This window comes from Hylobates moloch, unplaced genomic scaffold (genome assembly GCF_009828535.3).
Source record: "Hylobates moloch isolate HMO894 unplaced genomic scaffold, HMol_V3 SCAFFOLD_6, whole genome shotgun sequence".
Classification (NCBI taxonomy): domain Eukaryota; kingdom Metazoa; phylum Chordata; class Mammalia; order Primates; family Hylobatidae; genus Hylobates; species Hylobates moloch.
The window spans coordinates 22,144,236-22,157,796 of NW_026652281.1; the positions used below are offsets into that span (position 1 = coordinate 22,144,236).

General features: G+C 39.7%; 1 protein-coding gene across 6 annotated transcripts in view; it reads right to left on the reverse strand.

Moving 5' to 3' along the window:
* Positions 1–3,291: 3,291 nt before the first annotated feature.
* The window catches only part of GRAMD2B (GRAM domain containing 2B), a 132,350-nt gene continuing 122,080 nt past the window's right edge, over positions 3,292–13,561 (reverse strand). The window contains exons 10-14 of one of the 6 annotated variants that reach the window (XM_058440554.1): positions 13,136–13,258; positions 11,869–11,956; positions 10,661–10,765; positions 8,742–8,835; positions 3,292–4,735 (exon numbers count right to left, since the gene is read on the reverse strand). In XM_058440554.1, coding sequence (XP_058296537.1) covers positions 4,694–4,735; positions 8,742–8,835; positions 10,661–10,765; positions 11,869–11,956; positions 13,136–13,258 — 452 coding nt within the window. In that variant the 3' untranslated portion in view covers positions 3,292–4,693. Of the gene's footprint in view, positions 4,736–8,741; positions 8,836–10,660; positions 10,766–11,868; positions 11,957–13,135; positions 13,262–13,561 lie in introns of all 6 variants that reach the window. The other 5 variants (XM_032156546.2, XM_032156547.2, XM_032156550.2 and 2 more) reach the window with 5 other exon arrangements.

Below are 13,561 nucleotides of genomic sequence, written 5' to 3' on the forward strand. Positions count from 1 at the left end.
CTGTATAACATGTTCTCTCACTGCCGTGTATCAGAAGACATTTTATAATCATGGTTGTTTTCAGAAAGAACAAAATGAAACTTTCTGGTGGCATTCATAAAGACATACAAATAATGGGTTGTGTAGCTCATCAAGATCCATTGAGGCGGGGTGCTGTGGCTCATGCCTGTAATTTCAGCACTTTGGGAGGCCGAGGAGGGCAGATCACTTGAGGTCAGGAGTTCGAGACCAGCCTGGCCAACACGGTGAAACCCCATCTCTACTAAAAAAACAAAAATTAGCAGGGCATGGTGGCAGGTGCCCATAATCCCAGCTACTCAGGAGGCTGAGGCAGGAGAATCGCTTGAACCTGGGGGCAGAAGTTGTAGTGAGCTAAGATTGCACCACTGCACTCCAGCCTGCGCAACAGAGTGAGACTGTTTCAAAAACAAAACAAAACAAAAAAACGAAAATGATCCACTGAGATAGTGAGTTTGTCTGTGAGAAGCAAGGGCCATTTTTCCCTTCTACTTTTCATTACCACATACTGTCATTATTGGTATGGTGGATGCTCCGTGTGTGTGTAGACAGAAAAAAAGAGAGAGGTACTAAATAGAGTGGTTAGAAACAGAGATAAAAGCAACTGCAAGAGACAAACAGAATCAGGTCTCCAGTTTTTTGTTTTTTTTTTCAAATTAGAAAAGGGCTTAGCATCTAGACACAACAAAGAAGTGCTGGAAATTCAGTGATCAAAGATGCTTCACGTAATGACTCTTTTTTTTTTTTGGCAAGAATATGGTAACATGATGGTAATTAGCAGAGAGAGGTGTAAAAGAAGCATATGAAAATAATATTATATCACTGGGCCCCTTTGTCAGTGGGTCAGGTTATGACCTCAAATGGCAGTATAACTACTACTAATGTGTAGAATTTTGACTTAAAAAAATGCTTGAGAGTAAAACAACCTTGAGCTATCCATAATGCATTAGTGTCCATATCCTTTAGATCACCAGAAACAAAAACATAAGAAAGCATCACCTGAATTTTACTATCGTTAGGATATACAAATCAAAATAGCATATAAGATAACTCATATTTAAGTCAGAATTTTTGTTTGGGCCTGACTCCATGAATTTATGAAATTGTGTAAGGCAAAGAAAAGGCATTTAAAAAATGTCTCTGGGCTGGGCGAGGTGGCTCATGTTTGTAAGTGGATTGTTTGAGCCCAGGAGTTCGACACCAGCCTGGGCAACATGGCAAAAACCTGTCTCTACTAAAAATACAAAAAATCAGCTGGGTATGGTGGTGTGCACCTGTAGCACTTGGGAGGCTGAGGCGAGAGGATGGGTTGGGAGGCAGAGGTTCCAGTGAGCTGAGATTGCGCCACTGTACTCCATCCTCGGTGATGGTAGAGTGAGACCCTATCTGAAAAAAAAAAAAATGTCTCTTGGTGGGTTTCAAGAAATTGCATAAATGAATACCTGGGAAATGCTTTGGAGTATTGTGGAGTATATAAAGGAAAGTATCTTAAATGTTTACAAAGTCTGAGAGGGCAACAATAATAATAATAGCATTTCCAGCTTATGGAAGATGGGTAGTTTCTATTCACCAAAATAGTATGTATTTAATTATATTATAAAATATTAGAGTGCATTGAAATAGTATTACAACTGATAATCTTTTTAAGATTACACAAGTTTTGAAGGGCTAAATATGTGGTGGACATTTGCTATTACTTTGGCCATTCAGCATCTGAAACCCCTATGTTAGAATTCCCTACATTTATAACCTAGTTGGTAGAGGCGTAAAAATCCCAGATGCTTGCTTTCCCTTGCTTGGTAGTTAGTATGCAGGCTTATGACCTGGATTTCACCATTCGGATCTAGCTGCACCAGATTTTCACTTGGAAGCTAGTAAAGGAAAATAAAACAAATAATAGTGTCTGCAAAGAAACAATAACTCAACCTAGGAATGGTGGAGCTGTCTTTTGCTTTGGATGAGTCAACTGTAGTGGTTGTTGGAAAATAAAGTTTCAGTTAAAGAACTTAGCAGCCATGCTGTGGGGGTGGGAGTTGTGAGTTCTGATTCCCTGCAGAGAGACATCTAATCTTTTAAGTTAACTTATCTGATTAAAAAAAGCTAATGACTGTTCATTATACAAAATCTGTAGGATACGGAAAAGGTGTGTGGGCTTCTGCGTGTATGTATGTATGCGTATATATATATATATATATACACACACACACATTTAGGGTTCTCTTCTTAAAGTTGGGATCATACCCTACAGTTCTATGTCTTTTAATGCAATTTTCAATATTTTCTACGCCTTTCTTTGACAATGCAAGTTTAAATCACTACATCATTTGACTCTTCTTCTATTGAATATTTAGACTCTAATATTTTGCTGTCAGAGGTGTCAAAGAATGTTCTTGTATATAAACTTTACTGTACCTCTGATTGTTGCTTTAGGATAAATTCCTAGATGGCAGATTACTAAAACTCAGTGAAATCTGAGCCTTTTTAAGGCTCTTGATATGGTTATAAAGTTGTTCTCCAGAGGTGGCTGACCCACTCTTGAATCACTAATGGGTTTTGAATAGAAGGCATTGACACTGAACTTTAATAAAACTGTAATGTCAGACATGAACTTTTTTTTTTTTTTGAGATGGAGTCTGCTCTGTCGCCCAGGCTGGAGTGGCAGTGGCGTGATCTAGGCTCACTGCAACCTCCACCTCCTGGGTTCAAGTGATTCTCCTGCCTCAGCCTCCCATGTAGCTGGGACTACAGGTGCGCAAAAATGTTTTTTAAAATAATGACTATTGTAGCTGTTATGAAAGCATACTACTTGCCTGACATGGCTATGTGCTTTAGAGACATCACCACATTGACTGATTGATTGACTGAGACAAGGTCTTGCTCTGTCACTCAGGCTACAGTGCAATGGTGTGATCATGGCTCACTGCAGCCTCAGTCTCCCAGACTTCAGCAATTCTCCTGAGTAGCTGGGACTATAGGCATGCATCACCACACCTGGCTAATTTATTTTTATTTTTAGTAGAAATGGGATCTTGCTACATTGTCCAGGCTGATTTCAAACTCCTGAGCTCAGGCAATCCTCCTGCCTTGGCCTCCCAGAATGCTGGGATTATAGGCATGAGCCACTGCACCTGGCTGACATTATCACATTTAATCCTCATGCTGATACTTTTTACTGGTACTTTCAACCTTATCAATAAAATGGGGGATATGGCCAAATATTTTGCTAAAGGTCACATAACTCATGAAATGTGGACTGAGGAATCAAGCATTGTCTTTTTTTTGACTTCAAAGTTCATTTTCTTTCCTTTAAACCATTGTAACCCAAGAACTTAAATCCCTTTATCAGTTTTGAAATGATTACTTGGGAGGAAGGAAGTATAAGTGAGTTGGAAGTAGTAGATGGCAAGTGGAAAAAGAGTTAAAAAGCATAGTTAAGTCTTGGTTAAAAGAATTTACGAACTGACAAAACACAGTGTTAGCAGGGCGTTTCAACAAATGAGTATTTATTAAAAGCCAGAGGTGCACCAGGCACAGCTGTCCACTAGGCTAACAGATACAAACGATATAACCAATTCACTTATTAGCTTATCTGATTAAATAAAATACATTTCATAGAAATGATTATCAAATGCATTGCAGATAGAAACAGAATATCCTTTGTACTTACAGATCTTATGATACCCTAAACAATTATTAATAAAAACCAGTCAACCCGTATGGTAAATAGTTAGCAAACCACCAGTTATTTTATTTCAGTCAGCAAAGGATAAAAACATACAAATTTCATGCTGAAATGGATTTTAGCATTATTGAATGCTGAATACAGACATCCTGTTTCAAAACTACTAACATAGTCCACCTACAGTCTTAAAAATTCAGTGTTTTTCATCCTGTGTTAAATCACTATTATACCTTTTGGCTTAAAAATTAGGTTTGGTTTCAAAATAAGTTTAATTTACTACTTCAGTCACACGCCTCACAGATTCTTGATCAGGGCTGGGTAAGAATCAGTCCAATTAACTATTAGTTACAGCAACAAAACAAAACATAAACGAAATGTTAAATCCACCTTGCTTGATATTCTTGCCAAAAAGGAATTGAGAAATTAAGATACACAGGTGATTTAAACCAGAACATAACAGGAGAACTAAAAAAAAAAAAAAAAGACAAAATGTAGATGTTACTTGTTTGAAGCAAACCTGTCCACTTAGAGCCATTTATTGCCTTTTTGAGACTCATGGCTAATTCTTGAAAGGACCACAGTGAGTTTGTTGGTATATGATGTATCCTTTAGTTTGAAAGTCGTTAAGAGGGGTGTAAGGGAGAGGCAGGAAGGACTAAAAAGGCACAGGGTGGAGTGTTTGCTGACGCCATCATGGTAATTATCCAAGAGAGTGTTCGCTGGGCCCTTCCTGAGACCTCCAGAGATGGGTCTGTTTTCTTCAGGCAGCAGCAGCAAAATCTTCCTCAGAGAGTCAAGGTCAACTTTTATTGCACAAGAACCAAAATTATTTCCCTCCCCACTTTCCTGAGCTGGAGACGTCCACATGCAATGTCTGGATTCTCATCTGCTTGCGCCTCTGACCAGCAGGGCGCACTCAAACAAAACGCCTCAGGAAGCACCTTCTTCAAAGGGAAACATGAGGTATTCCGATGGCCCAAGCAATCTGGTTGATCAGTCCCCATTCTCAAGCAGCTTCTGTAAGTTATTTTGTATCTTGAAATAAAAGAAAAGAAGCTCTTATTATTAAATAGAATGGAGTATATTAAGGGCATATTTGCTATAGTCTATATAGCATTCTAGATTATTCCACTTTGAATAAAAAGCTACAAAAGAGTTAAATTTAGGTGAGGCAAATAGATGCTTTTTCATAAACTAGAACTCTGACAATCCACTTTTTCTTTGGGACAGGGTCTCGCTCTGTCACCCAGGCTGGAGTATAGTGATGTGATCATGGTTCACTGTGGCCCTGACTTCCTGGGTCAAGTGATCCTCCCACCTCAGCCTCCCAAGTAGCTGGGACTTCAGGCGTGCACCATCATGCCTGGCTAATTTTTGCACTTTTTGTATAGATTGAGTTTCATCATGTTTCTCAGGCTGATCTAGAACTCCTGGGCTCAAGTGATCCTCCTGCCTCAGCCTCCCAAAGTGTTGACATTACAGGTGTGAGCCACCATGTCCAGCTGACAATCCACTTTAAAATGAGAGAATATAAGGCTTAAAAAAAAAAAAAGAGAATGGCAGAAAGATGAAAATGTCAGTAGAGACGGAGATAAATGAGATGGAAGAAAAAGAACAAGGAACTGGCAACACCCGTGTGACCCAAATACATTAGAAGACAATGGGAAATTGGTCTTTACACAGCCCATTTGATGGTTTTAATAAGAAAAATGCCAGGTAATAATGTTTAACACTCCTGTTACTCCAATTAGATATTATTATTTAACATTTCCAAGAAGGTTGTCGATTTCACAGGGACAGAGATCAATCATGTCAGATGTTTGGATCTTAAGACGGGTCCAATGTTGGACATCAAAAATGTTCTCGGTAAATGACTGTTGAATAAAGGAACTTGTAAGAATTTAGAGCGGCTGGGTGCTGTGGCTCACGCCTGTAATCCCAGCACTTTGGGAGGACGAGGTGGGCAGATCACGAGGTCAGGAGTTCCAGACCAGCCTGGCCAACGTGGTGAAACTCTGTTTCTACTAAAAATATACAAATTAGCTGGGTGTGGTGGCAGGTGCCTGTAATCCCAGCTACTGGGAGGCTGAGGCAGGAGAATTGCTTGAACCCGGAAGGTGGAGGTTGCAGTGAGCCAAGATCGCGGCACTGCACTCCAGCCTGGGTGACAGAGCAAGACTCTGTCTCGGGAAAAAAAGCAAAGAAGAAAAAAAAAAGAATTCAGAGCAAGGAATTCTCAACAACCAGCACTGTGATGGGAGTAGAAAGCTTGCAGATGAAAGGAAAGAACATATTGTTTTTTTAGAGGAACAGTCTGTGATGTCCTATGGGTGTTCTCAGGTGAGTGAGGAGGAAGGAGATCTGATATGTAAGTGCCAGCAAAGGCATGCCTGCTCCTGAGCCACACAACACCACACAATGACAGGCTTTACACATGAAACCAAGGGCCAGGGAGCTGAAGTAGCAGGATGAGTTGTGTGGGTAGTAAGCAGTGGAGCAGGGATAAGAACAAAGCCCTGACTCCAACATTTATGCTCTTTCTACTATACTGTTCCTTAATTCCACTTCCAGAACTAAGAAAATAAGTGTTTACTTCAGTTCCCATAAAAGACATTGCCTTCTTCCCCCACTTTCTTGCTTTGTTTCTTCCTCATGTATCCCTCAGGACCAAAGATAAATGGAAAAACAGGAGTGGGAGGTAGAAAAAGGAATAAAACAAAGAACTGACATCCCAAATCCACAAAACACACCTACGATGACACACACACAAAACCCAAAATTAAAACAAAGGAGGGAAATCGGAAATTTACAGAGGAAAACCCAAATGGCCAATAAATAGATGAGAAGTTCAGCCTCAGTAATAATTAGGAAAATACAAGTAAAGACCACAGTGAGATCGAGCTTCACACTATCTGACTGGTAGTGGGAAGGCTGAATGGACTAGGATGGTACCTGTGGGAAGAAACTTTGAGGAGACGTTTGAAGACAGACTTCACTGGATTTGCCAACTAGTCAACCAGCGGCAGGTGAAAAGAGGGAGTGAAAAATTATTCTTAGATTTCCAATGAGGATGACTGAAAGAACAGTGATGCCATGAACAGAAATAGGGAAGTTATAAGCAGAGAAAGATCATGAGGTTTAGACATCACCGGCCCCCGAAGGCGAGAAGAAGGAATTGCTGGTATGCAGTATAACACCTTCAACAGCATGGAGCTGCTATTTCACAGGCAGGGTGTGCTGCACTAGTGCCCAGCTGCCTCTGAGGAAAGGTGCAGATGAATCAAAAAGAGCACGGGTGTGGCCTGGTACCTCTTTTTTATACTTAGATTCTTTTGAGCAATGTATGCAACTTCTAACTTTTTAGAACATCAACACGTGCATTTTGACCCCAAATCCACTTTTTACTGAATCAGTTTCTGCTTTGAGACAAAGGTGGTCTCCTCTGCTGCTCCTGTAAACCTCCCCAGCCTCCCTGCTAGGGTGTCTGAACCCTGCACAAGACCCGAGGCTGTTTGCCTGCTGTGAACAAGCCCTTCTGTTTTCAGTTCCCTGGTTACAGAATGTGGTGTCCCGGCCAGGCTCAGCGGGAGAGTGGGAAGAAACACAAAAGAAGGCAGCAGGATCCCATGTGTTTCCAATCCAAAGAATATCATTGGTATGTAAGAGTGAACAAAATTGAAAATTAATACCACTCCATTCTCTGGGTTGCATGAAAGCCAAACATTTGTAAGAATTTCATTAAAAAAAAAATCATTTATCTTCAATTCTCAGAAACTAATGTTTTAGAAAGGAAAAAAGCTAACCCATACCTTCTCTAGGTTGATTCTTGATGTAAAGAACTTTCCACATTTGCCCATCAATAGAATGATTTAATATGAATTCTCTGACCTGACTTGGTTTAGAACATAAGTTTGGAAACTCCTTTGCTTTTAATACTTTAGCTGTTAAATACTAACTAACACTGAGAGTTGGAAAACAAAGATAATTTTATTCATTTGTATTTAACATGAAATTTTACTAATTTGCATTTAATATGAAGAAATATGTCTTCCCAAGTAAGCATAACTGTACTATGATGTAAAGCAACCAAATACTGGGCATTTGTGACAGCAGTTCTAATTGAACACTGGATTCTTCTCTCTAAGCCTTTCCTGAAGGATTGGGGTAAAAACAAAGTAGTTATCAGACAAAGGAGAAGAAAATAAGACATGTAAGTCAGGTTTATTTCTGGGATATTTCTGGCATGCCTATCTTCTTCTCCAGCTCACCTTCCTGCTGCCTTCTAAGAATGCCACAAGCTAAGGACAGATTTGCCCTAGGGTTGTTTGGACTGTAGATACTTTGAGGTAAAGGTACATCTGTGGCCTTATCAACAAAGCCTAAAGCTGAATTCGGAGGAACAGTAAAGCAGAGAGCTTCTAAGCACAACTCTGCAGTCAGACAGGCCTAGTTCAGGTTCCAGATCTGCTGACTTTATTTATATATTTTTCTTCTAATGCTCTCTCAGCAGACTCACGTCTGCTGCCTTTCTAGGTGTGTCACCTTCAGCAAGCTAATTTGAAACTCTGATTCTTCCGCTATCCGATAGGGAACAATGACACCTATCTTCCATGGTTCTACTAGGACTTACATGCAATATTTTACATATGGGAACAGTCAGCCTGGGTGGAGTTGGGGCTGTACTTTCTGGCCAAGCCAGTGGTTGGTCTCTAGTTCACTCCCTACTATGTCCCTACACTGAGCTCCGATGTCAGTGGTCACTTACCATTGGGCCCTGTGCTATAAAGTAATATGTCTAATCAAGGAGGAAAAACAAAAGACCTACAAGACTATATATTTCAAGGAAAATGAGATTAAAACCTATTTCTTTGTGGAAATAAAAAATATTCTTCCACATTTACTATGAAAAGCCCCTAGCCAGGGTTGATCATGTAGGTTTATTGTGGCACACTAACAGCATCTGAGTGTGTAATCCCTGACCTGACCTAGGGCAACCAATAGGCACTGTGACTGCCCCCATACGTGGAAAGAAATAGGTCACCTTTTCTAATTTCACTATGTTAGCTGTAAGCTCTTGACAGAGAACCTCCACATTGAATTGTACTTGTGACCCCAGGCCAGATGGTGCTGCCTGTCTGTAAGAAAAAAGAGAAAAATTATTATGGGCAGGGATGACAAGGAAAGAAGTGGAATGAACGCATTTAAAATTTATTTGAACAGAAAATTGGTTTATAATAGAAGAGAGTGAACATTTCATTTGTTAATATTAGACAAAGCCCTGCAGTAATCCTCAACTCCAGGCTAGATGTTTAGGGAACTAATTCTTAAAAGCTCAGCTGGAAATCTCTTAAGCTATTTTTGTTTAAGTGGATATGGTGTGTTTCGGCTTCTAAACAAAAATCAGGCAATTATTTTCAAGCACGTGGTTTCTTAGAACCCTTTTATTAACCCCCATATCCTCTCTGTCTCCACTAGAGCATAAACGTACAAGAATTATTGCACTTTTCAGCTATTTATACCAGAACTTTAAAAGTTTAGGAATGTCTTTATCTAGTTAATCAAATGTCCCTTGAAATATGAGACTTTTGTAGTTTCTTCTTTGAGATTTATCATACAACTATAATTGCCCTTATCTTGTAATCAGGCGTGAGCCACTGTGCCTGGCCTGGAGTCACTTCTTATCTCTATGCCAATATTAACTTTTTGAACAAGATGGGAGAAAGTAAGGGCAGAGCATGAATCCATACCAAACTGTTTATTAGGCTTTTGTATTTTATTAGTTCAAGTGTATATTTATGGGTCAAAAATAACCTGTATACCTGCATACATGTAAGCCACCTAGAGGTAATTCCTACAGAGTAAAGAAAGGTCCTAGAATGGCATAACACAGTATTTCTCAAAGTACAGAGCTCAGACCATTGCCATCAGCACCACCTGGGAACTTGCTGGAAATGCACATTCTCAGGCCTTATCCCAGACCTACTCTATCAGGCACTCTGGAGATGAGCCCTGAAATCTGTTTAAACAATTCTAGATAATTCTGATGCAAATTAAAGTTTGAGAGCCACTGGTAGACTCAGGAGCCCATGGTCTTTGTAGTTATATAGACCTGTAGCTGAATCTGCAAACAGTAAGACATTAAACTAATTATTACTCTGAGTCTCAGTTTCTTCATCTGTAAAATGGGAATAACAGTTCTATTCTAAGGTTATGGTGAAAATATAATGAGGAAAAAATCATTTGTATTTGTATGTGTATGTATCCATTCTAATAGAGCCTTAAGGATGTGGTGACTACTCTGTCAGGAAATATCCCTACTTCAAAAACTTGGGTTAAATGTACACTTTCTAATATGGCATAAATTATTTCACTTTTTAGGCAATGTGTCAAAATCTTCTTGTAAAGAGGTTTAAGGAAAAGAGCTCTACATCTGAAAAGGTTTAATTACGCCAGGCATGTTAAAAAAAGACTGATGGAAAATCTTCACAGACACATTCAACTAATTACTAGTCACAATGATCTTGATAGTGGTCAAGAGTTTTGCAAATAAGTGAGTTAATATAAAAAGTTATGCATGATAAAATGTGCTGGGTTTCTTGAATTGCTTCTTTCTCTGAGTGTCTTGATTTACTGCCATTTTACTAAGGTAAACTTGCGTAGTTTAATAAATGGGGCAAGGTCACAACTGCATCTTAGCATATTAGAGCAAGATAATATAAAATTAGGCTTGTTTCTTGCCTTATTACTAGCAACATTACAACAACTCCAAAATAGTACAGGGTCAGGTCATTCATTTCTAGACCCTCCTACCTTTTTACTTTCCACATATACACTTAACAAAATGTCTCATACAGAATGCATCTCCAGTTAATGTTTACTAAGAAGGATGCTAAGTTCAGGTCAATGATTATATTAAGCAGAATGGCAAGCAGATGACCGCACTAGAGGCAATCGTCTTACTCAGTATTATGGGTGTCCACAATGGAGGTTAGTAACCCCAGCTGCTCCTCCAGAGTATTAATTCTATATCTCATGTAGAAGGTCGAGATGATTAGTGCACAGACCCTGGAAAGGGATGAAAGAGAAACTTTCGTTAGGTTAACGGCCAGGATCTGATGTTCATAAAACAACTCAGTGCCAATGTGGTACACTTGAGGCAAGGCATTTTCCAAAATAACTTGGTGAAGAGATTTTAAAAACATCCTTTTTAAACAGGCTGATGCTTGTTATAAAACTTACAGCTAGAAGAGACTTAAAATCCTCTAGTCCAAGTCCCCCAATTTGCAAATAATGGCCCTTCTAATAGCATTGGTCAGAGCCAGATCCAAGTTGGAGTACCAAGCCAGTGTTCCTCCTCCCTGCGGTACTACCATCCTCTGCTAAAAGAGCCTGGGCAGACAGTCCCCAGCCGCGTTCTCTGGTGACTCCCTCCTTTATCTGGAAACCAGACTGGGCATATTTTCCTTGGTTGGGAGGAACAGCCTAGAACTGGGTCAGGCTATTTTCAGAAGAACAATTGGTTACACACTAGAAGTTAAAAAAGTTGATGCCTACATTTTTGGTAAAGGGGATGAGGATAACATTTTCAAGTTGTGTTGGCCCCTGTTCAGGGGACATGGGACAGATGGCAAAACAAAATTATAGCTAGATGGAAGGAATAGGTTCTAGTGTTGAATACCACTGTAGAATGACTAAAGTTAACAATGATAGAGTTTCAAATAGCTAAAAGAAGGATACTGAATGTTCTCAACACAAAGAGATGATAAGGGTGACGGATATGCTAATTACCCAGATCTGATCAGTATACATCATATGTATCAAAACATCACTATGTACTCCATAAATACCTACAATGATTATATGTCACTTAAAAAAATAAAGTAAAAAAAATAACAAGGGTAAAGATGCTTCACAATTCACAGAGCAATTTCCCAACTAATGGTACCCACTCAGAACTTAGTCCTCTGCAGGGTTTGGCACAACCATGAAAATGTGACCTAAGCCTAAGGAAAAAAAGCTGAAGTAGGCGACAGAAATTGTCAAAGTAAAGATGTGGGTCACATTTCAGACAACTGAGATTTACAGTAGGCCTCGGCAATGTGAAGAGATTACTCCTTTAGCGAATGGAATCATTTTCTTAGTCACTCACAGTAAATTCATGTACTTACACAATTGCATAGAATATAAGAATATGGTGAAGCATCGGACATTTCTGAGACTTGACTTTATGTAAGATTCCAACAGTTTCTGACAGACCTGTTGGGTGGAAAACAAAAAACAACTGCTTAAAACCGTAACACACTTCTTTTATCCAGCAATATCCCTATGGGGTAGTTGAGAGAGGTAATTATTCCCAGGTAGAAGAAATCAGAGAAAATATCAACTGAAGCCTCCCAGTTGTCATTTTAACCAGTAGTACAATTCCTTCCAACACATTTCATTGATTACATACCTATCCACAGCCTTCTTTGTGTCAAGCATTGTGTTGGAATCAATGATGAACAATATAACAATATCCTTGCTCTCTTACCAGGATAGCTAGTTATTAGAATAATTAGTAAATAAGACACTTGAGTTTTACTGGAAAATTTTTTGTTTTTTTGAGATAGTCTCACTTGTTGCCCAGGTGACAGTGGCGTAATCACAGCTCATTGCAGCCTTGACCTCCTGGGCTCAAGCAGTCCTCCTGTCTCAGCCTCCCAAGTAGCTGGAACTACAGACATGTACCACACCCAGCTGATTTTTAAATTTTTTGTAGAGATAGGGTCTCACTCTGTTGCCCAGGCTGGTCTTGAACTCCTTGGACTCAAGCAATCCTCCCACCTTGGCCTCCCAAAGTGCTGGGGTTACAGTAATAGAAATTTTTGAAAGATAATCTCATGTATTCAGAATCATGAAGTGACCTCCATGAAGGCTATTCACTTTTGTATCCCCCACCGTAAGCACAGAACTGGGTACTGTTTGCTAAATGAATAAATGAATTAATATGCAAAGACCTATAATACACAGGGAAGAAAGGGACTATGAAAAGCAGTCATAAGGTGAAACATGGGGACCCTTTAAAAGTTACAAATAGGCCGGGCATGGTGGCTCATGCCTATAATCCCAGCATTTTGGGAGGCCGAGGCGGGTGGATCACTAGAGGTCAGGAGTTCGAGACTAGCCTGACCAACATGGTGAAATGCTGTCTCTACCAAAAATACAAAAATTAGCTAGGCGTTGTGGTGTGCGTCTGTAATACCAGCTACTCAGGAGGCTGAGGCACGAGAATTGCTTGAACCCAATAGGCAGAGGTTGCAGTGAGCCGAGATCATGTCATTGCACTACAGCAGCCTGGGTGATAGAGCAAGATACTGTCTTAAAAAAAAAAAAAAAGTTCCAAACAGACATCTCCAACACTTCTAAACCCACCCCCACAAGACATCCATTCCTTACCCTGTGCGGGGAGACTCTTGGCTTTTCCTTCAGGTACTCTGTTCACATGGGCATCTGCCCGAGTTGGCTTTGCTTCTCCCTTGGAGACATTCAGAACTGTTTGTGATTCTGTCACATGGAAATCTACTAAGCCAAAATGGAGCTGGGTAAGTTTTCTCTCCAATGTATTTAAAAACAGGATAAATCTCCAAGTAAATCAATCCCTTAACATGCATAATGGTCAAGAATATGAATGGATCGTCTCACAAGTTAGTTGTGGTGTGGTGGCTGGGGCTGAAATTGAATGCTTAAGCAAATGAGTAATAAAGTGATATAAGGATAGTCTTTCATTTTCCAACCAACTCATATGGATAATTCAGCTGTAACAATTAAAAATATTATTGAAATAAGAGGGAAGAAAATAGGCCAGGCGCGGTGGCTCACACC